Here is a 23,204-nt window from a genome sequence, read left to right as displayed (position 1 = left end):
TTTGCCTTTGATTTATTCTCAGTGAATGGCTATTAAGTTTCAACCTTTTAAAAATGAGGATCCTTCATCTGCAATCCCTTTTATAATTTTGGTAACAGCTTTACTGATCTGTAATCCACACACCATACATTTCAAAGTGAACAGTCTAATGGTTTTTAGTATATCCAGTTACACAACCACCATCGCAATTTTAGAACATTTTCACACCGAAAAGCAAGCCTGTGCCCTTTAGCTCTTGTCCCCAGTCCACACATTTCCCGCCCCTGCTTCCTGCCTGCAGATACGCCTATTCATACCGTATGAGGTCATGCCGTGCGTGCCCTCGTGTCTCACCGCTCTCTTAGTATGTCTCCAGGTCTCGCCCGTCCTGTGGCACGTCGGTGCTTACTCCTTTTATTACAGCCGAAGTGACACCCCGGTGGGCATCCATCCCCCGATTTATTCATTCATCACTTGATGAACATTTGGGTTTGTTTTCACTTTTTTGGCTCTTTGGAACTGCTGTGACCATTTGTGTACAGGTTCTGAGTGGATATGTTTTCATTTCCCTTTGAGTGGAATTTCTAGGTAAAAATGGCAACTTTTTAATGATCCGCAAGACTTTTCCAAAATGGCTATACCATTTTATATTCCCACCAGCAGTGTGTGAGGGTTCTGATGTAATTGTATTTTTGTATGTTTCAAGAACACTCGTAATGGTAACATGCTTTCAGTTAAGCTTTTTCTAATTTTTGTTAGAAGTTATGTAAGTATAGCAGTATGTGCTAATTACTGGGAAAAAAATACCCTCAGTTTAAAGCAATTGTTAATGCACCCTCCAGAAATCTAAGTGTGTTTATCTCTAGAATCCCATGTGTGCATGTGTACCCTTACATTTAGTTTGACAAAATGGGATTTTACCACACATACACTTTTCTAGGTCAGTATCAGCAATGTCCTGTGAACCTGTGTATCATTACAACACCTGCAGACACCTGGGAAAAGGCGTTACTGGTGTGTGATGTTTTCTTGAAGTACACAGGGTTCACAGACCCTGGGAAGACCCTGCGGCCATCAGGCTGGGGGCTCCTAGCTTCACCTTTAGTTTTCTTACCTTAAAAGCTAAATTACTCTGTCAGTTTTGGTTAAGACACAATTTCCTCAATTTAATTTTTAAAATTTATTTTTTTTTTAAAAAGCACTCACTGAAAATGACCGAGACAGCCAGTCACCATTGAAGAATCCTCTGTTGTCGACGTCAAGACCCCTGGTTTTTGGCAAGTCCAGTGGTACATACCTCTTTTCATTATCTTCCGTCAGGCACACCACTGCAGTGGTTAAGGGCATCGGATTTCACGGCTCTTCTTAGAAGCAGACTAATCTATTCCCTCCCGCCTGGGAGTTAACACTGAGACCACTGCTTTCAGAGGCCAGAAACCTTCCAAACTGCCTTCAACCCCACCACCACTTTATTCCTCTTCATCTTTCAGGGCTCCTCTTGTAGCAAGAGGTAACTCGGCTACCATCACCTATTTGTGGCCACTTTCTGTAAAACAAGACTTCTGGTCTCTGCTTTTCAGTTTGTATATACGGCATTTGCTTAGTGGAATTCCTCAACCCCTCACCATTCCTTTCTACCTAGTTTCCTTTTGCTTTCATGGAATTTACTTAGACTAAAGTATATATTGTGTTTCCTTTGTCTCAAGGTGATACAGTTGATTATCAGAAACAGCTGAAGCAGATGATTAAAGATTTAGCCAAAGAGAAAGACAAAACTGAGAAGGAGTTGCCCAAAATGAGCCAGGTATGGACTGTATTCTGTGCAGAGGAGTCACCATTTTGCCGAGTGACTGGTTCAGACGTAGGCTTTTTAATTCAGCTGCACGCCCTCCCCCGTTACCTCCAGAGCTATAATCAAAGAAAGACCTTATAACTTCTGGGAGCTGAACACTGTGATGTTTAAATGGGAAACATTTAAACTGTGATCCATTCAGCTGTCCAGATACCCAGAGCTCTTCAGGAGGCTGCCACACACTTCATTCTTTGAAGAGTTTTTATTTTTAATAAGAGAATTAAAAAAAATCTGGCTGCATGTGGGATCTGGTTCCCTGACCAGGGATCGAACCTGGGCCCCCTGCATTGGGAGCGTGGAGTCTCTTCAGGGACCTCCTGCACTGGACCGCCAGGGGAGTCCCTGAAGTTTTTATATCAAATTCATTTACCAGGTTGTGATGCAGATTTATGCCCTAGAGCGATGGAAGCTATTTGGGGGAGCGTGTATACAGCATTCTTCATGTAATAGTGTACTCTTTCTGGTTTCCTGAAAATCACTGGCTACATATTATACTGTCCTGATAAGGCTTCAAGCTGAAAACGTCCCTTTACTATAGGACTCAAACCCCTTTAGCAGGGTTATTTTGGTTTTTTTTTCCCACAAAACAAAGAAGTGTTGCTCAACTCTGTTGAGTTGCTTTCAAATATTCTACTCTTTGGATATAAAGTCAGTTAAATCTCAGTGTTGTCAGTCATACCTCAGTTAACAATCATGGATGTTTCTCCCAGGTCATTAAACACTAAATTAGTAGCTCATCCTTTTTCCTATTCCTGGAGTAATTGTGCAGCTAAGTTCCACCTGCAGTACCTCTATCACACAACATAAAGGTTCTGTTTGGGCAGGAGTATGTGTGTAGCTTGACAAAGCACCAGGCATCACTGTTCTACTTCATTTAATGGCCTTTAGTTGCTGCTTGGCATTCCCAGCAGATTACCAAATCATAATCTCATTCAATCTTAATATTTAGGCCGTTTCCAACCTTTTGCTGTAATAAACCCTAGCCTAAACATCCTTATAAACAAATTTCTGTGCACAGCTTTTGAATACATTAGTTGTCTTGCTGGGTTAAAGGGTCTAACACTTCTGTATAGACAGCACAAGTCTACATGTGTGCTGAAATCCCCTGGACTATTAACGGTGTGTCTTCAGTATGATGGAAGGGCAGAGAATACCTCTTATTTTCTGCTTCAAAAAGTACTATGTGGTTTTTTTTTTTCAAAGAACTAGGTATTAAGTTTGAAAAAAGCTCACGATATGCTGCTATTCTTGTTACGCTGCTACATGCAGACTTGTTTTTTCTCAATTCCAGAGAGAATTTATCCAGTTCTGTAAAACACTGTACAGTATGTTCCATGAGGATCCAGAAGAAAATGATTTGTATCAAGCCATCGCCACGGTAACCACTTTGCTGCTGCAGATCGGGGAAGTGGGGCAGCGGGGCAGCAGCTCTGGAAGCTGCTCCCAGGAAGCAGGGGAGGAGCCGCAGGCTCTGGTTCCTTCTCCTGAGCAGGACTCGGTGTTTGCCGACACCCACAATGGGAAGAGCCCCCGAGAGTCCCAGGCATTTCCTGAAGCGGCACAAGGGGACTGGACTGTCTCCCTTGAACATATTTTAGCTTCACTTCTGACTGAACAGTCACTAGTCAACTTTTTTGAAAAGCCACTGGACATTAAATCCAAACTTGAAAATGCCAAGATCAATCAGTACAGCCTCAAAACGTGTGAAATGAACCGCCAGTCACAGCCTGAACTCAAGCTGAGCAGCCCGTAGCAGGACAGCGGGTGGCTGAGACCAGCCTCCATACCAAAGCACAGGCCAGGTTTGTGGGCTGTCAGCCCGTAAGTCTAGGTTTGTCTAGTTCATTGTGAGTACACTTTACAAGCTGGGCATCTGGATAAGCAACCTGACAGCCACAATGGTGGCGGGGGTGGGGGGTGGGGAACTGATGCAACCCTCCAGCGTTTCTGTCTATTCTTTAAGAGAATTCAGTTGGACACTGTCATTGCTAGAGAGTGTCTCACATCAGTTCCCTTGATGCTATGACTTGCAACTTCACTGTTACCAGATTTGCTGTAAAGGGCACTTCTGCTGTGATGCTAGTATTTTGTTCTCAGATGGAATATAAGAAAGTCAAATGTATGATACTAACCCAGAGAGGAGAAAAGCCCAAGCACTCATCCTTCACTTCACATGGGCGGGATTGAGAATCAAGTTCACTTTCAAGATTTAAGAGCCACTATCTGTGCAATTGTATTTGGCTTTTTTGCACTAATTTCGTTTCAATGCTGGTAATTGAAACCATTTTAATATATTTGTTGTATTCACTTTGTGTCCTTCCAAAAAATGTGTACAAACCACGCTTTCAATGTTGGCCTCCAAGTTTTTTTAATAAGAAATTTTTGTATTGACTTGGTCTGTTTATATCTTTACTTATTTCAGTGTCTGAGGTCTGGACTGTGCCAGTGAATGGATAACCTGGAGATTCCTCTGCCCCACCATGTTCCCGGCGGATAGTACACTACACTGCAGGTAGCCCCCAACCCCACTACTGTCATCACCAGGGCTTCAAAAGGGGACCTCTTTCTGGCATTTTATTCGTATCAGTGGTACAAGCACTGATGAAATATGATCCCTGCAACACCCTGCTTTCAGGCTGAATTTAGCAACCTTTTAAGAAAGGTTACCCCTGAGCTTTTAACTCCATGTAAACCAGGACTAAGAACACCTCACGGGGCCACCACAAGTGAGCGAGCTAAAAAGGAACTGTACATACTTCATTAAATCTAAGAATATCCAAAGTGTACCATTTCAGCATGTTAAAAGTGGCAATTAAGTTCTACATGCCAGTGCCTGGAAAAATGTTACCTTAGAATTCACAAAACACACCTGTAAAAGCATTAACATCACCCCCAATGTCCCAACCACCTGAACAGCCATTACCAAGCCAGGGATGCATTTCAAAAGCACCTTAGAACACCTGCCCAGGCCCTGTGCAAATATTCAGAAACTCCAGGGAATGGGGAGAAGGGGCCCAGGCACAGTGGTTAGGAAACACTCTCCAAATGCTCCTGTAACTGGGAACTGCTTTCAAACAGACAAGCCTATTTTACCTGCAACTAGAAAAGGAAAATCAAGATGCGAAGGCAGCTCTGTAACTTTATTGGATAATCAGCAGTTAGTTCTCATCCACATTAACTGTCTGTAGATCTGCAAAAGAAGACAGCCCGTCACCTTCCACACCCACACACCCCGTCCCATACTTTCACACCCCAAGAACCTTTTCTTCAAGGGTTTAGGTAAATGTTACTATTCCACGTGCCCTTTCACAACCCAGAAAACAGACCTATTCTGTATCCTTCTTATCCTTTTGCATTTTCCCACACCATGACACAATTTAAAAAAGGTTTACCGATTATGCCTGTAACTTATATCCCTACTGGAAGGATGCCAGGGATATAGGTGCACAGTATTTGAACAAATGAATTCAGGTTATAAAAAGGCTGAGGGCTTAAACACCTTTGTGGGATGAAGTAGAACTTACTTTTGAAAGTGGTGACAGGTACATAGGTAACCAACGTATAGAGCTTGTTTGGTGAATCTTCATCTTCATTCCGTTTTCTGGACAACCGCACGCGGATACGGTATGGGACATTCCTGAAAAATAGAGAACGCTGGTGTCAGGACGTACTAGTGTCAGTAGGCAGCCACCACTGCCACGCTGGGGCAGCACTGACCCTGCAGGCTATACCGAGCACATGCAACTGTTGAAGGTTCAGCTCCTCGCCTCCCACACAACTCCTCCTCGGGGCCCGGCCAACCTCTCAGCAGCATCGCAGGCGACTGCATCCCCACCTTTTCTTGATCCAAGGACAGAAGGTGTCCTGAAACTTCTCTCGGCTCATGCCATACCACTCCTCCCCTATCTCAAGGGAGCTCACAGGCACCAATGCCAGCCTACTGCAGGGCTGAATCTCAGGTCCCTGTCACCGCATCGGACTCCAATGTTAAGACACCCCTGCCCCCCCCCCCCACTCATCTTACACATCACCTAGTCCCCGCCAGCTCCACGCCCCGTGGCCGGTCCCACTTCCACCGTCCTCCACAGCGAAAGCAGCCCCCTGCTTATAAGCAGGTCTTAACCTCGGCACTACTGATACCTGGGCTGGATACTTGCTTTTGCGTGTATTTGGGTGGCCTGCCTTGTGCGCGGTACAATGTTTGGCCCGTGACCACCCCCCACTACCGACAACCAAAAGCCCCCGTCCCCCAGGAACTCTGCTCCAGCGGCTTCCCAGTATACGTCCAGACAGAAGTCCAAACTCTGTGCCACCACCTACAAGATCTGTCGCCTGCCTAACTCTCCATCCCCACTGTTCTCAAGCCGTACAACCTGCTCCACCGTCACCAACCTCTGTCCCCAAGTCACCGAAGTTTGGTCTCGCTTCGCGTGATGCTCTTACCTGACCCTCACACTGCTGGCTCCTACGTCATTTGGGTCTCAGTTCAAAGGGCTTCCCTGCAGATACTACCCCACTCTCTTGAGTCAGTTATTTTCTTTGTACCTCCATGTGCATTACCTAGTGGAATTGTGAAAGTTCATCTTGTAACACAGACAACTTGAGTACCTTATTCCTTTGGCCCAGACAGCTTTGTTGAGCCTGGTGTCAATGCGTACATCCGGAGTTCCCATCTCCTTCATGGCAAATTTCCGTATTTCTTTGAGTGCCCGAGGGGCACGTTTCTTGAAACCCCTGAGATTCAAACATAAGTAAATAAATCAATTAAGTACAAAATTAAATGAAATACACAATATACCATGTCCTATTTTCATAAAACTAAACTAAACCTTGAACAGGGCAGGAACAATTCTTTCCTCCACCACTATGTAATGCCCAGCAACTACTATAATACTTGGGACACAGAAGACACACAATCTACTTTCAGTCACATAGAACAAGGACTCTGTATACGATCCTTAAGAGATGCTAATATACACACTGGCCGACCCCTTCCTGATAAAACAAAAACACCCCCAAGGTCTAATACCATCTGCCAGGGAGAGTATAATCTAAGACTGATGTTAGAATACGCTTGAACATAAAGAACACAGAAGTAAATACCGTGTCCTCGGGTCACAATATTATTATTTGCCACATCTTAAGACATGGGATTTAACGGTTCATTATTAACTTGGTCTATGCTTAAAGAGCAAGGGCCTGAAATGTACCAATTCCCTCTCAAGAAACACGATGAGGGCAACAGTTAATGCTCCGGATCTCTCGGCATGTGTTAGGCATCATTAACCTGCTGTTTAGATGAGGGTACGTAAATTCCTTTGAATTTCATGCTTTCAGTTAAATACAAAACGTGAAAAAGCCAAAGTTTACTACCGGCTGAAATGGTCAAGCATTTGGATAAGCAAAGGTTATTCCAAGTGGGGCAGAGACCGAAGCTTAAAGGCTGTGCTCCCCCGCCCCAGGACTGTGACTGTCACAAGGAGCCATGTCAATTACCATGTCCCCCTTGCTCCCTTTGCTCTACCCCTCACCAGCCTCCTTGAATCCATCAAGCAAGGTCGCTTCGTTCACTTAAATATTTAACCACCTAGAAATAAAAGGCACTAGAGATAACAGCAGTAGGTTTAACAGACAAAAGCCTGTTTCCCACGTAGCTTTCGTAGTTGACACATGGAGAATGTCAGATGGTATCAAGCGCCACAGAGAAAAACAGACCAGGGAAAAGAGGGAGCATTAGGGAAGGAAGGGGGCTGCAGGTTTCAAGTAAGATGGCCACTGAGACACTGAAGTCCAGACCCAAAGATGATGAGGGCAACTATTTATCTACCTAATAGAAAAAGCATTACGGCAGGGGAAAAAAGGTAAAACTAAACCCAAACTGTGAGCTTGAATCAGGTACTTGCCTGCTTTGATTAGGAGAGAAAGTGGCCAACCCACGTGGAATCATAGCAAGAACTTTGGCTTCTCATCTGAGTTAAGATGGGAAGCCAGTGGGGGCCTTGAGAACAGCCTGGGTGTCTGGGGCTGGAAGAGGGAGCCAGGAGCTGGAGCCGCTAACTGCAACCATCAAGAGAATGCTGGTGGGACCAGTGCGATCAGCCTGGGGAAGGCCAAGCCAAGAAGACACACTCACTTGCCGCGAAGGCCACAGGGAAATGGGAAGGTCGGGGGTGGAGATGGACGCTAGGAGTTTGGTGTGGGGCCATGTAAAATTTTTGAGATACCCATTTAAACACCCAAGTATACAGGTTAATAGCAGCTGGATACGCGAGACCCTAAAGCTAGCCGCTGTTACCAAGCATAGGTAGAGAGGGGCTGAGCCCTGGACTCAATGTTAAGAGGACGGGCTGTGAGTAACAACAGACTAGACTGGGGAGGGGCAGCAGCTGCGGAAGCACGAAAACCACCACTGTGGGATCTTTGGAAGTAAAACGAAGAATGAACAAAGAACTGTCAACTGCTGCCCATCAAGTATGACCGAAGGTTTTAGTTCCGTGAGGTCTTCACTTAGGGCTCTTACGACAAAGCACAGAATGCCTGAAAAACCTGCCCACCCACAATGCCTCACACCCACTCTTCTAACGTCCGCTAACCGTGTGGCCTTTAAAACACCACCCTTTCACCTTGTGACTTACTTTCCACCTGCAACTTTTCAGCATTTTGTATCTGGATGCTTGTCTAACTTCCCCTACTAAGTAAACTAGGAAGGCAGGCTCTCTGGTTCCCTGTTGAATCCACAGAGCCCAAGACACAGTAAGTGCCTCATATGCTCCCCAAATGAATATACGCACGCCCCTCAAATTAAGGGGTGAGGGGAAGAGAACGTGGTTACCAGCAGCATCTATGCACAAAAAAGGCACGGGACTTTTGACCCAAAAGCCTCGAGACCCCACGTACACGACACTCCTTGGCTCACACACGGTCAACGCCTGGCCGGAAACGCCAGGCCCAACGCGGACGCTGCTGCACACTGAGCTCCCTCACAAGACGGGCCGTCCAGATACGAGACTGCCCGAGCAAGCGCAGGCAATTCTGCTCCACGGACTGGTGCCCGAATGGAGTATTCTGCAGTGCAACACGTGCTATCAAAAATACCCCCAGTACCAGTATTCAGGAAGAGGTTTGGTCTCCACCATCACTAGTAAGCACCATGTGCAGAAAAAACGGGAGGCCTCGCTAAGCTTGAGAACAGGGAACAACCAAACCCCAGAGACGAGAACCAAGAACCAGCACGTTCCAAATCGTTCCCAATATGCTTGCGCCTCACTAATCCACGACCTCCAGGTGTCGCCGGCACAAACACTGCCCTATAACCCCACCGATACGCTCTTTTCTGGTCCCTCCAGCAGCTGCACTTGCGGCATTACAGCTTTACCGATGTTACTACGCATCTGTGGAGGTCAGCGAACTAAAGGAAGCCCGTCGGAGTGTTCGTATTCTGGGCCGGGCACAGCTTTAGCTAACTGGTTACCTTTACTAAGGCCTAGACACATCGAAAAAGCTTGCTTCCCCTCATATACACATCTTTCACCCTTCAGGCCTGCCAAGGTGTAACTGCGAAACAGAGTAAAATGATTTTATCATTACCGTATTTCTCCTAATCTGTCTAGGTAGTAACCTCTGAGCATTACGCTTTAACCCCTGTAAGCCTTAAACAGGGTCCACGGAATACAGACGAGCTTTTGAAGAAATGCGTAATTTCTAGACCACACAGCATCCAGACGACTAGACTGACCCCAGGGACAAACAGACCGCCATCTCGGGAGCCCCCATCAGCAACGCATAAACGACCGCAGGGGTACTCACACTCCGTGGATGCGCTTGTGAATGTTGATGGTGTATTCTCTGGTCACCACCTCGTTGATGGCGGACCGGCCCTTCTTCTTCTCGCCGCCCTTCTTTGCGGGAGCCATCTAAGCCCAGGCAACAACGAGGCTCAGAGCGAGTGGGACAAACCCAAGCCAAGTCCTCCCTCCCGGCCCGGCCTCACGCAGCCGCCCTCGGAGCGGGTCCGGCGAGGCCCCTGAAGCCCCAGGTCTGGACAAAGCCAAGCCGGCCACCCCGCGCAGCCCAAGCATCCGCGCCCCTTAGGTGCCCCCGCCCCGGAAACCCCTGCGGCCCGGGTTCCCCTAAGGTTGGCCACTCTCTCTCCCAGTCTCCGGGAGCCCTTAAATGCAGGGCAGATTCCCGTGCCGTCGGAACGCGGGGCCCCGTGCCGGGTCAAGAGAGAGCCCGCTGTCCTAGTCGACACAATCCGGGGCGAGGATGCCGCCGGATTCCTGCAGCCGGCACCGAGCGCACATACTCACCTTCCTCGTCCGGGGTTAGAAAGGAAGACCGGGAGGGATTGTGGGAGAAGGAAAGCAGGGTCGCAAATACAACTTCCGGGTCACCTGGAGGCGGGTGGAGGGGGCGGGTGAGAGGAGGGAAGAGGCGAGGCTGTGACGTAAGCAGCGCGCGCCGGGAGGGAAAATCTAGAGGGCCTCGGGCGCGGGACCTGGAGCGTCGCGCTCTCTGTGCCTGCTTCCTGCCGCGCGACCCCGCCTCCTGCGCGCGAACGAGTGTGGGAGGGACTTGCGCCTCCGGTCTTGCTCTTCAGAGGAAACCGGACCTTGGTCCCCAGGTGGAGGAGGGCGTGGCGGAGAGGAAAGTCGCTCTTCTGTTACTCCCACTCGCTCAGTGATTCGGCCAGCGGTGTCTGACCCCGTGTTCCCGGCTGGAGGCCCGGAGACGACTGACGCGGCTGCCGCCCTGGAGGGGCTCCGGTCGGGCAGAGCGGGCTCGCGAGAAGGGCGTCCTCGCTGCCCGGACCGGGGAGCCTCTCGGGGTGGGGTGGGGGGCCGCGATCAGCCGCAGTGGGACGTGGGCTAGGGGCGAGGAGGGGGGCAGAGCAGAGGCCTGCACAAGAAGTGTTTCGAAATCAAAGTCGCCAGTTTGTAACTGACTATATGAAGTGTCAATTTAGGAGACTGTTAGTAGTTGACAAAATCACCTTAGAAAGGGAGAGTAAAATACTATACAAGCTATTACCTTGGAGAAATCAATATGATTTCATGACCTTAAAGAAATACCTGGTTTTCGCTCTATCACAACAAAATGGCCCAATAATAGCAATAGAAGCAGCACTTTTATCCAACACCTGATGTAAGATACGTACCTTGAGTATGAAAAGGGAGGAACCTGACGCCAGGAGGTCGGGTGTGAGTTGACAGACTACAGAGCCAAGTCCCGCGTCCCCAGGCCAAACCCACGGGTTCACAACTCTGGACCTTCAGTCTGCCGATCAGAAATTGCGTTCTCTTTTGGAGGGGGCGAGGGCACGATAAGATCCTTAAACCTAGGGAGGTGTAAAAACTTTACTGGGTGAGTTATGGAAACCCTAGAACGGTATGTTAAAACTGGAGCGCTGAGAAGGTGTGAGAATGAGCATGTTGTAAAATACAGACGCGTTAAATCTGTGATATTCACATTTTGCAACCAGTTTAGATGTAAAGATATATATATATATAGCTATATTTTGTGGATCCTTTTAGAACTTTTAAGAAAGCTTCTGTATCAGACGAGATTTTAATTCTTACAAGGGTTATTTGTAATCTCTTTTCATAATTGGGGAAATTTGGGGGGTAAATTCCTAAATATTGACTCATTTGTTGTTTAAGTAGCATGTGATTAATAAGGGAAATGTTGACTATTTAATGGTTAAAAGAATGCTAATCGATAAATTTATAAGATAAGTCAGTTGGATATTAAATGACTTACAGTTAGTGGTGACTATCTTTCCAAGTACAAAATCCCCTCTGACAGAAAAGAATTTACCAGCATGGAGGATAAAGTTTTTCCGTTTATGTCGATGGGTGGGGTCGTGGCTCCACTGAAAGAGGTGGGGACTTCGGGAGGGGCAGATGGTTTTAAAGGAAGTTGAGTCACATACTGAATTAAATTCAGGACCTTTTAAGTGTACATAAAGTGGTAACCCAATATTGGAGTATATATTTTAAGGCCTGTATTATTTCAGTGAATGTGCTGATGGGTTACCCTGCTTCTCCCATAACTGGACATTGGCTGGTTAGGGAATAATCCTAAAGGAAATTTTTTTTTCTTTCTGATGAGCTTTTTTCGCCCGGAAAAATAAAGCTGCTTCACAGATACCATAAGGCTGTATATTTCGGCTATTTCGTCAACCACGTTATGCATACAGAAGTATGCTGTCGTTTGTACCATCGCACATAGGCATTGTATGAAATTCATACGTCTGTGTCCAAAAAGCCACATATGTCATGTCTCTGGAGGATCCAGATTAGTTATTTGTCTAGGTTATTAAGGGATGACTTTAAAACCTTCAGGCTTCACATAAAGTGAAGAGAGAAACTGAAGCAATTTTCTACCCAACACCCACATTTTACCAGATAATTTTGGCAAGAGTCCAACATGTCACGACTTAGAATGATCTCATAGTTGATCAGTTCACCGTGTTGCCTGTATAAACAAAAATTTTAAATTAATTTAATGGACGTTAGTTGCCATTAAAGACAGAAGATACTACATTTTAATTGAGTTAGTTTAAAATATTCTAAAACTTGGTGTATTCCAGAGTTCACATTTCAGTCACTTCTCAAGAGCCAAGACGTCATAGTTTTCCAAATAGAAAGGTCATGGCTTTTCTCGACACAGAACAGGATTGCAAAACAGTCTTTTAATGAGCAAAATTAAATGAATCAAAAGCGAAGGGATTAAACTTCCCCTGATGTTATGTGGGTTTACAGAATTATTACCCAATAAGAGTTTTCTGAGTTTATCCAGACTCTGAATATGTGTAAGGTTTAAGCAATACTAAATTAAATTAGTAGCGTGACGTACTCCACCCTTTTCTAATGGCTTCCAGCTAGAAAATCCTAGGAAAACAAATATGCTGTTTCCATTAAAAAAGTTGTTCTACTTAGAAGTGCAGATTCTGACAGCCAATTAAAATACAAATTCTTTTACAGAAAAATCAGATCTGTAAACCTTTGAATTTACAAAACAGTTAAATTACAAAATAGGTAATCCAGTGTCACACAGACTTTTTGTTTTAAAACGAGAGTTCCTTTAAAGAGTAAATGATCCTAATATATGCAAAATATTTAGACTTACCTGTTTTCAGGAATATTGCAGTTGTGTGAATAATAAAACTCCTTTTGATGTATTTACCTGGCAGCCTCTGATGCCACTGAAAACTGATCCTGGCCAGAGAACGGAGAGGAGTTTCCCCTGTTTTGCAGGGAAGCAGGTAGAAGCACAGAACTCCAGTGATGGAGCAAGGAAAGGAACTCAGTTCTCTCGGGCCAATGCTTGTAGAAAGGGCTCTGCTGAGCACGGCCATGTCAGTGATTCTCAATCACGGTGTGCCAGGGCACCCTCATTCCAGCGTGCTGAAGCCTCACGGGGAAGGGGGGAATTGTCTGCTATTGCTGTACCTCCCCCGTCCACATGACGTGGGCACACATCTCCCACACAGACACACAAACCCTGCGCAAGTGCTAGCAGGCAGAGCCCATGCAACTCCAGCCCAGGTGAGTTTAACTATGGGCTATGTCTGCTTTGGTGGATGACAGCTTGGCCACCTCCGTGGATTACCTGTGTCTCTCAGGTGGAGATGTTTCCAGTAACTTTTTCTGGTTTTGTCACTTTGTTTTGCTGTCATTTCTACAGTGAACTGTTGTTTTCTTCTGGCACAATCTCTCAAATGAAGATCAGGGTCCCGACAGGCTGAAGCGCATGTTGAAGTCAAAGATCCTAAGGTCATCACCCGGCTTACTTGTTGCTGGTTCCCGCCTTTTCCGTATCTTTGATTATCCTTAAAAACATCTTGAAATTAAAAAAAAAGAAGTTTATTGATGAAAAGATGTATGCGTGCATCTAGAAAAAGGGACAGAAACTGCCTCCGAAGGAAATACAAATTTGTTAATTTATTACAAAATGTCCACTCACAGAAATACACAAGAAAACTTTTATCCTCTTATATTTGGGAAAGGAACTGGTGTCTCAGATACAAAATAATTTACACATAATCCATACAATTTTATTTTATATAGAAATAGGTCCTTATTACAACAGCTGTACAATTCACTACACATCATCTTATAATTACATAAAATCTTTTCTTTAGAAACATCTCAACATAACAAAACATACAAAAAAAGCAAAGTGCATTTTGAAAAGGAAAATCCAATCCTCGGTCTTATCAGGAAAGATATGTAGAAAGATGCAGCATTCTCATTCCAAGGGCCAGCACGTGATGGGGCTTCCTGGGGACCTGCCGCTCCACGGACCCGTCTGGCTGGTAAAACCTTCCCAGTCCTCAAGTCCTCAACGAGAATTCCAGAACGTCAGCTACGGGATTGTGCTTTGCTTTGAGTCCGCCTTCGTGGTTGTAATCGCCGAAGTAAACAGGAAACAGTCCAGTGTTATATTCGGGGGCAAAAAAACCACCCCAAACCAAACCAATCCAAACCAAACCCCACCGGAACGGTGTGGGGTGAAAAGCCTTATTCCATTAGGGTCAGGCCGGAGGGTGTGGCGCTGCAGCCCGGTGACTGACCACCAGCTTTGCCATCTGATTGGTGGGCTGTTTTTGTTACTGGGGTCTCCAAATGAAGTCATGAGAGGAGACAGTATTTTTAAGAAAGGAAGGTGCCTAAGTTATCTCCTTGTGCAGCTGTGCAAATTAAAACAGAAGCAATCATCTAGAAATAACGAAAAAAATCATCTCTTTATTCTCTCTCTTCAACAAATCCCTGACCCGGTGCTTCTCCAACGCAGAGGAAAGAGAGTCAAGAGAGCGCAGGCCAATGAGCACGTGCGCACGGGCGGCAGCGGTGGGAGTGACCGGCGCGCTCCAGGGGCGGGGGCAGGATGCAGCGAGATGAGCCGTCACTAAGGTGAACTAAGTGATGCACTCCCGTGGGGACCGCGGTCCCTTCCAGGTATGGCTGTAGACTGTGGCCGTAAAGTGCAGGGACAGGGAAACACGGCCAGTGTCCCTGCCCACTTCCACGGGCCGGCCGCTGTGCTCAGACGTTGTCACCATTCAGGAGCTCTGAAACGGATGCGGTGCGCACGAAAGCCGGGGTGTCCTTTAAACTCTTCTCCCCAACTCCCTGGCCATCCCCCCCCCTCGACCGTCCATTGGTTAAAGCTGATGAGACCCAACTGAGGCGCCAGGGCACTACCGGGGTAGCTGCTGGAGGCCTGAGGACTCAGACAGGCTGCTGAGCCTTCGGGGAGGGCGCGAGGGGGCGGGAGGAGGGTAGCCCAGGGTCCCTGGCTGCTGCGAGTAGGTGGAGAGGCGGAGCGAGTCCTGCTGGTCACTGTGCAAAGAGGTTGGTGCCTGCACCTGGAAAGAAAGGAAATGGCTCTTTCTGCACTTCAGGGACTCCTCCCCTGAACGGCTGGGGCGGTGATGTGGTCAGAATAAAGACCCTCCTCCCGGCCGGGGCGTGGGGGAGTGCCAGGCCGGGAGAGAGGAAGCTGAGGCTCTGCCAGAAGGGTGCGAATTCTGAAGGCCAGCTCCCTGCCAGCACTAGGGGTTCCTCCTGGCCCAGCGACCGGGCCTAGGCGGCCGGGGCACGGTTTCCTGAGCACGTGCTCCACGTCGCCTGTGGGCTTTGGGATGTCGGAACCTGAGACCACACACACATAATGGATGGGGCAGCATCCGCGCCTGCATGCCGTCTGCCTACTTTTCACCGGTGGCCCCTGATTCCAGAACTACTTCCAAATGCTATCACCGGCCGGCATCCACCAGGAAGCATCCTAATTTACAGCTCAGAACCTTCAACTGGTCAAACGTTAACTCTGGATCCTTCCATCTCACCTCCCATGGTCCCCATCCATGAAACCTCCTCTGCCGGGCAATCCGGTCTGCCCTGCTCCCCACGCCACCCAGGCATGGCTGCTCCCCCACTCTGGCTCAGGCTGCCTCACCTGCTGGAACACTGTCCCCTTCGCCCCCACTCAGCCGTCCCCGTCCCTTCTCCACCAGGGCCTCTCCCCGCACCACCCCCCCTTTTTTGGCCAAGCCGGCAGCATGTCATGCGGGGATCTTAGTTCCCCGAGCAGGGACTGAACCTGTGCCCCAGGCGGTGGCAGCGCAGAGTCGTAACCACTGGACCGCCAGGCCACCTAGCCACAGCGCTCCACCCACACAGACCCAGGCCTGGGCGCCCTCTGCGATGTCCCCTGTCTCCCTGCGCTCAAGGCCCCTGAGCGCCCTTTGTACCCTGAGCCCTGCCAACGCGTCTGTCACTCCCGATGAAGGAATATATGGGCGGCCTCTAACTCGCCGCCAGACGCTCCCTGCCTTCTCACAGCCCATCGTTTCCCAGCCCAGATCCCTCGGGGGTCCTGCAGGCTGACGGGACAGGCAAAGCTGACGTCTTGAGTTGACTCCCACTAGGCCTGGAGTCAGGGAGATTTGAACACTATACCACAGTTGAGCGGCTCTGGAATTCAATTACATTCTAGACCTCAAGGAAGACTCTGCACCGCAGTCACCTTGCTCAGCCCCCTCTGGCTTTGAAGGGGCCCAAGCCGGGGGTGGGGTGCAGTTAGGGGCTGGAGGCCCCACATGACAGGGTCGGGCTGGGGCGGGAAGGGGCACCCGGGCAGGTGCGGGAGGGAAGGCCAGAGCCCCAGCAGACACTTCTGTCCCATCTGAGCCCCCAGCCACTTGCTCTCCCCTCCTTCCTTCCAGTGCACGTGGTACTTGCTGGAAGTAAGAAGCGACCACAAGGAAACATGCCCCCCATCTTCCTGGACAGCCCCAATTCCATGCAACGCCATCTCATTCATTTAAAGGAAGTTTGATGAACCTTTAAACATGATTTCATTTTATATTTGTATGAGACTCTGCAATATAAACACACTAACAAGTCCAACAAACATAGCAATCAGTGTCTGATTTTTGCTTTAAAAACGCCAGACACCATAATAAAAATTACTTTAAAAAAAAGGACCTTTTTAGCACATAACCACATGAGGCATAAGAGCTGCTTCTAAATTTCTCACACTGTATATACATAGACTTTACCAACTTTGAGCATTATAAACTTTAGAAACTATGAAGATTCAACTATGAATCTGTCCGGGGCTTATTTTGATACTGAGGACCAGAGCCCTACGGAAAGCCCGGGAGGGAGGGCCTGTCAGGCCTGGGCTGGGGGCTCGGCCCTGTCTCCCCCGCCCAGGTGCAGCCCGGCCCCACCTGCAGGAAGCACGGAGGCTGCTGCTGGGTCTGCGCGGGCTTCAGGGGCGACGGCTGGGAGGTGGGGAAGTGGGGGTGGAGCCCCATCAACAGGACAGGGGTCGAGGCGCTGCTGGTGGTGGTGTGCACGTCTGGGTTTGGACACGCGGCCTGGCTCTGTGGATACCTGTTTGGTGACACGTAAGAAAGACCTTTAAAAAAAAAAGCTATTGACATGACACCTAGAACATGGGCAACAAGAGAAAAAGAGACAGACTGCACTTCATCACAAAGACCTGTGTGCGCCGCCCTATCCATGCAGGGAAGAGGCTGCTGGAAAATCCTTTGCAAATCATATATCTAACAAGAGATTGACATCCAGGCTATAAATACAATTCCTACAACTCAGCCATCACAACAAATGCAAACAACCTGATTAAAAAATGGGCAAAGGGCTGGAACAGACATCGCCGTAAAGAAAAGCTACAAATGGCCAATAAGCACGTGAAGAGATGTTCAATACCATTCGTCATTAGGGAAATGGAAATCAAAACCACAATGAGACACCACTTCACACCCATTACAATGCTATTATGAGAAAAACCGGAACGTAACAGTGTTGGCAAGGATGTGGAGAAATTGGAACCCTTGTGCACTGTTGGTGGGAGTGTAAAACGGTACAGCTGCTGTGCAAAACAGTACGAAGTTTCCTCAAAAAGTTAAACTTAGCAGTACCATCTGATCCAGCAATTCCACTTCTGGGTGTATGCCCCCCAAAAGTGAAAGTAGGGACTAAAACAGATATGTGTACATGCATGATCACAGCAGCATTTTTTACAATAACCAAAAAGTGGAAGCAACCCAAGTGTCTGTCGATGGATGACGGATAAACAAAACGTGGTCTATACAGACAGTGGACTATTACTCAGCCTTAGAAAGGAAGGAAATTCTGTCACATGCTACGACATGGGTGAGCCTTGAGGACGTTATGCTGAGTGAAATAAGCCCATCACAAAATACAAATACTGTACGATTCCACTTAGATGAGGTACCTAGAGGAGACAAATTCATAGACAGAAGGCAGGAGGGCGGGTGCCAGGTGCTGGGGGAAGAGCGAATAGGGAATTAGGGTTTAATGGGGACAGAGCTTCAGTTTGAGATGATGAAAAAGTTCTTAAGATGCACAACATCTTAAGATGGTTGCACAACAACGTGCATGTACTTAATGCCACTGAACTGTACACTCAGAAATAGATAAAATGGGAAATTTCATGTTATGAAGAATAGATATATATATATATTTTAAAAAAAGGGTAGTTAATGAAAATGGTCCAATAATAAGGGGAAGGCTGTTTGGGAAAGCTCTGGAGGGGCCCAGACCAAGAACAGATATTTAAAGACACTACAGAGAAGTCCATTTAGCACTATATTTTTAGAAATGTTGTATCGCTGTACGGGTCATTTAGTAACAGGCATTGGGGATTCCAAGATTCCCCTGAAGGGGCCTCTGTGTGTGGCAGGCAGACCCTGACCCGCCCTAGAAGATGGAGTGTTAGGTCATGTCTGGAAGAGAAGGTGGGGAAGGTGGGGACGGTATGAAGAATTGGGTTGACCGAAAATGGCAGCTTTCCTCTAGAGTTCCCAGAGGAAAGAATTTCCAGTTTTGCCTGGTTCACTGCATTTTAAGCATCTCTGGACAGCGACGTTTTTGTTTCCACTTATTTGGATCACTTGGAGAGGTCAGAAACCAAACCCAACATTCCCCGCACCCCCGGCCTGATTGAGGGCATCATCAGAGACTCTGAAGGTGGCTTCCCCGCGTGCCCATCCCCTGCCCGCACAGGGGTTTCACGGATGCAGGTACAGGCCCCAACCCTCAGAATACGCAGTAACCACCTGACGTTACTATTATTACTGGCTTAAGGAGGACACAGGAGGAAGGAAGCGGAGGGGACGGCCCCGGGGGATGGCTGCAAGGCCCCCGCATGGGGCTGCGGCAGGCCTTATCAGCTAGCACTGTCCCCGTGAACTTCTGACACAAATTAAACCAGTGTCGTATACGACAATGGTGTCTGCTTCATCTCCAAGGGCTAGAAACTATTTTCCAGTAGCTTTTCAAGTATTCCCTCTGTCTTCAGTAACCTCTGTCCCTAATAATTCAACGGCAAAGCAAAGCTGCTTCTTCGGGTCCCGAGGGTTGCAAGCAAAGAGCCCGGGGGAGAAGAGAGAGAGAGAAGCGTGCGTGTCTGGGAGGGCAGGAGAGTCCCACATCTGCAGGGGGTTCCAGTCCCCGGCACGGCACCGGAACCACAGAGCAGGCGAGCCGGGTGTGCCCTCGGGAAGGCGGGGAAGGCTCCATTTACCTGGGATGTTACCACTTAGACCCGCGAAGATCGGAAGGTGGTGACAAACTTGACGCATAACTAATAGTTTCCTTTGGGTCCTGTTCTCGGCATGGGGTGCCGACACAGTTTCCTCTCCCGCCACGGGGAACGGAGAAAGAATAGCTGAGAAGAGTCCTTTCGAAGGGTGTTGGCACACCTGGACCCTGCCTGTAGTGCCAGACTCACAAGGGGTGCAGCTGGTCCAGGCAGGTGAAACCCCGGCAGCCTGAGACCGCTCGGTGTGGCTCCTCCTCCCCCCGCCCCCGGGCCACCTACCTGACTTGCCGTCCAGGCCTGCCGACCTCTGAGGGCCGCCTCGCGTCGCAGGGCCCGGGCATCATGGGCTGGATGGGCTGACTCAGCAGCAGCCTTCGAGCAGAGGAAGAGATAAACGGGTGGCTTCGATCAGTGCCCACGCTGCAGGACCACCGGCTGACCCAGCGCCTGCCCAGCCTGCCTGCGCCCTTTCTGGCTGACCCGGATCCCCACTGGGCCTGCTCCGTCCTCAGAGGGTCCTTGAGGCAGCAGGTCACTTCCTCTGGCCATCAAGACCCTCGCCCTGTCCTGCCGCTTCCCGAGCTGAGATCAGCTGCAGAGGCCTTAGAGGCTAACGGTCTGAACTTTGCCTCCAACTCCGGCAGAAAGAAGACCAGAAACGAACGGTATAAAACTACGTCTCAGTCATCTTTCCAACAAGGACAGTGTCCGCACCTGAGCTGCCGATCGTGGCTGAAGTCCGGGCTGGGCTGGCCCTGGCTGGCCTCCTGGGAGGCGGAAGCAGGCGTGGTCAGGCTCAGAGCCGGCGGGAGCACAGCAGAGGTGCTGCTGAACTGGGGCGTCAGGCTGTTCCCCTGCATCATCTGCGGGCTTCTCAATGGCTTTGGACCCTGGAGCAGCCATTGCAGTGAGAAAGGTAAACCTTCAAGTCAACTCGGGTATCACCTCCCCAGGACCTCTGTCTTTTACCCACTTTGGCCTTTGCACTCGCTTAGGACCCAATGACTATTGACTGAGCTGTTGTGAACTTGTCTTTCCCGTTGGATTGTAAGCATCTCAAGGATTCTTTAAATCCTTTGGGGCAAGGACAGTGCCGGGCTTGCGGCAGACAAGCAACCAACGTGCATTGAATGGAACTAGGAACTACCTTCTGCTTCATAGATTCCACTCCCGACTCATGGATCTCCTTGCTGACTCTCCAAATCACCAGGCCCACCCCTGCCCCAGGGCCTTTGCACTTCCTCTACGTGGAATGCTCTTCTTCTTGGTACCAGTATGCCTCCTTCTCTCACAGGCTCAGTTCTTCGCTCGCATATTACCTTCTCAGTGAACCTCCGGCCCCTCGCCCGCCTTCCCCAGCCGTCTCACATCACCAATTGTCACACTGTTAATTGTCACTTGTTTCTCTCTCCCCACTTGGATCAGAGATTTTTTTCCTTTTCTCTTTCGTTCACTGCCGCCCCTCAGTGCTCAGGACTCAGTGCCTGGCACGCATTTGTTGAGTGAAATTGTACATGAATGAGGGAGTGAGCCTGCATGTGCTTTTGCTTTTTGGGTTTTCCTCTCTGTTTCACTGACACCATTAATATGATGGTACCACCATATTCTCAGGCTTTTACAAAATCTTTGAACATGGTGCAAATCCTACCTCAGTTTTTTTCTTCTCCAGAATGTTCTTGGCTAGTCTCATCCATTAATTTTCTTGTTAACCTTTAGAACCCAAAGGCTGCGTTTTAAAGTAAAACTCTTAAATCTGGGTGAAGATGGAGACACTCTCCTATACATAGACTTCTCCATATTTTATTGGACATCGATGTTTATGTCCCAGAACTCCTGCTAGACTAGAAACTCCCTGGGGTCAAGGACAGCTCTCATTTATCTTTGCTCCCCTGGGAGCCCAGCAGATGTCACTGAATCCATGTGAACATAAGAGGCTTCAGGAGAGGCTGTATCCCGCCTTCCAAGCTGTGACCATCTGGAAACGAGGGCTCAGAACTTCTCGATTCCATTGGATTCAGTGCCATTGACTGATGGGTGACCCTGTCAGACTGCAAGGTCACTGGTGGCTTGTAGTAAGTGGTAATGGCTGTGAGGATGGGGCTCAACAGGGAATCTGGGGGACCGGGAGAAGCTTGGTGGCCCTGGGGAAAGGGATGACGAACAGAAGTGGATAACTGTGCTCTCACACTGGTAATGGCTAAAACCAGCAGTCGGTGATGGGCACCAAGGACATGCATGTGGGGACGTGTGGCTTTCGGCATGCGTGTCTGGGATGGCCATATCCACCTCCAGCCCAGCTCAGGATCAGAGCTGAAAGTTTCAGCTGCATGACACCTCTTCTTTTTTTTTTCTTTTCTAATAAAGTTGTTCCTTTTATTTATTTATTCCCCCTGCACCGCACGGCTTACGCTATCTTAGTTCCCCGACCAGGGATCGAAACTGCACCCTCGGCAGTGAAAGCGCGAAAGCGTGGAGTACTAACCACTGGACTGCCAGGGAATTCCCTGCATGATACCTTTAAGGTATGTTAATATACTGATAAAACAGAGAAGGAAACCAATGGAACTTGGGGCTTCAAAGTGACAAAATAAAGAAAAGAAAAACCCCACCATCATCACCAGCTCCGGTCACAGGGGAGGTAGGTTCCTGGTCTGCTGGTGGCAAGGACTGAGTCTGGAGACAAGCATGTTTACCTGGGTTGATATCACACTCGAGTCTCTGAGCAGGTGCTGGCTTGTGACCTGGGCAGAGGCCACCTGCCCCAGAAGCTGAGGGCTGGCCACGAGCTGGGGCTGGGGGCCTGGGCCTGATCTCTGCTGGAGCTGCTGCTGAGCCCCGGGCCGCTGGGCACTGCTGAAGCTCAGGGATACGTCTGGCTGCTGCAGAAACATCTGGAAGCAGAAGCAAAGCGCTTTTTAGGCTGGGATCACAGTGCCTTCACAGGCCTGCACCTTCTTTGTATGGCCTGTCCCTGGCAAGATGGCAGCTTTCTCGCTCCTTCTGACCTGCCTGGGGAGGTTAACCCACTGGACTGAGTGCCTGGGATGCCACCAGAAGAGTGCACGGCCCGGAGAGGGGAAGTGGGTCAGACGGATGCTGACCCTGCCCTCAAGAAGGTTCCGGTTGAGCGACTGGGGTTCTAACAGTGTGAAAGATGCTGAGACCCAGCTATGTCATTTGATATGCTTGTTTAGTCTGGGTTGGCTTATCCATTTCTTATTAGAAGGAAAAACATCTTGCGAATGGAGGGAATGATGCAATCACAGTGGCAGAGGGTTGGCTGACCAGTGGTGTGGGGCGCATCATCCCGGCAGTAGGACCTGTGCCTGGTCTTGAACCTCTGACCGTGACCATGGTCTGTACCCATCCTGCAATTAGCATCTTCCACCCCAGCTTCCAGCTGAGAGGGCAGATCTGCTCTGGTTAATTAGTTGCCTCTGCATTCCCAGGAAAGCAAATAAATCCAAAGGGTGACATAACATCAAGTCCATGTACTTTAAAATGATGTTTAAGAATACGTTTTGGGGCTTCCCTGGTGGCGCAGTGGTTGAGAGTCCGCCTGCCGATGCAGGGGATGCGGGTTTGTGCCCCGGTCCGGGAAGATCCCACATGCTGCGGAGCGGCTGGGCCCGTGAGCCATGGCCGCTGAGCCTGCGGGTCCGGAGCCTGTGCTCCGCAGCGGGAGAGGCCACAGCAGTGAGAGGCCCGTGTACCGCAAAAAAAAAAAAAAAGAACACGTTTTACAATCACCATGCTAATCTCTATTTGTTAC

At 48.9% G+C, this 23,204-nt stretch overlaps 3 protein-coding genes across 4 annotated transcripts in view; 1 reads left to right on the top strand and 2 right to left on the bottom strand.

Annotated features, from left to right (window-relative positions):
- TBC1D8 (TBC1 domain family member 8) overlaps nt 1-4,834 on the top strand; it is a 124,970-nt gene extending 120,136 nt beyond the window's left edge. Inside the window, exons 18-20 of the mRNA XM_082851770.1 lie at nt 1,179-1,268; nt 1,686-1,783; nt 3,123-4,834. Coding sequence (XP_082707896.1) covers nt 1,179-1,268; nt 1,686-1,783; nt 3,123-3,584 — 650 coding nt within the window. The 3' untranslated portion in view covers nt 3,585-4,834. The remainder of the gene's footprint in view (nt 1-1,178; nt 1,269-1,685; nt 1,784-3,122) is intronic.
- A 120-nt stretch (nt 4,835-4,954) lies between these two features.
- On the bottom strand, nt 4,955-10,224 carry RPL31 (ribosomal protein L31). The gene is made up of 5 exons (XM_082851769.1): nt 10,141-10,224; nt 9,638-9,744; nt 6,440-6,565; nt 5,356-5,468; nt 4,955-5,021 (listed from the first exon to the last, which is right to left on the bottom strand). The coding sequence occupies exons 2-5, from the start codon at nt 9,742-9,744 to the stop codon at nt 4,990-4,992; spliced, it is 378 nt and encodes a 125-aa protein (XP_082707895.1). The 5' UTR covers nt 10,141-10,224; the 3' UTR covers nt 4,955-4,989.
- A 4,713-nt stretch (nt 10,225-14,937) lies between these two features.
- NPAS2 (neuronal PAS domain protein 2) overlaps nt 14,938-23,204 on the bottom strand; it is a 101,348-nt gene continuing 93,081 nt past the window's right edge. Inside the window, exons 16-20 of one of the 2 annotated variants that reach the window (XM_082851750.1) lie at nt 22,126-22,323; nt 20,147-20,322; nt 19,712-19,804; nt 17,073-17,238; nt 14,938-15,197 (exon numbers count right to left, since the gene is read on the bottom strand). In XM_082851750.1, the coding sequence (XP_082707876.1) occupies nt 15,036-15,197; nt 17,073-17,238; nt 19,712-19,804; nt 20,147-20,322; nt 22,126-22,323 (795 nt within the window). In that variant the 3' untranslated portion in view covers nt 14,938-15,035. Of the gene's footprint in view, nt 15,204-17,072; nt 17,239-19,711; nt 19,805-20,146; nt 20,323-22,125; nt 22,324-23,204 lie in introns of both variants that reach the window. The other variant, XM_082851751.1, reaches the window with a different exon arrangement.

The sequence above is a fragment of the Leucopleurus acutus genome, assembly GCF_964270905.1.
Source record: "Leucopleurus acutus genome assembly, chromosome: 12".
NCBI lineage: Eukaryota > Metazoa > Chordata > Mammalia > Artiodactyla > Delphinidae > Leucopleurus > Leucopleurus acutus.
The sequence above is the reverse complement of the archived record's forward strand: the minus strand, read 5'-3'. Positions and strand labels throughout refer to the sequence as shown.

Excerpts from the sequence above, each read along its gene's own strand:
- RPL31 (XM_082851769.1), bottom strand. The coding sequence starts at position 9,744 with ATGGCTCCCGCAAAGAAGGGCGGCGAGAAGAAGAAGGGCCGGTCCGCC. Across the intron at positions 5,469-6,439 it reads GTCTGGGCCAAAGGAATAAG|GAATGTCCCATACCGTATCC; the intron begins GTACTCAAGTTG and ends TCTATTTTTCAG. Across the intron at positions 5,022-5,355 it reads ACCTGTCACCACTTTCAAAA|ATCTACAGACAGTTAATGTG; the intron begins GTAAGTTCTACT and ends CTTCTTTTGCAG.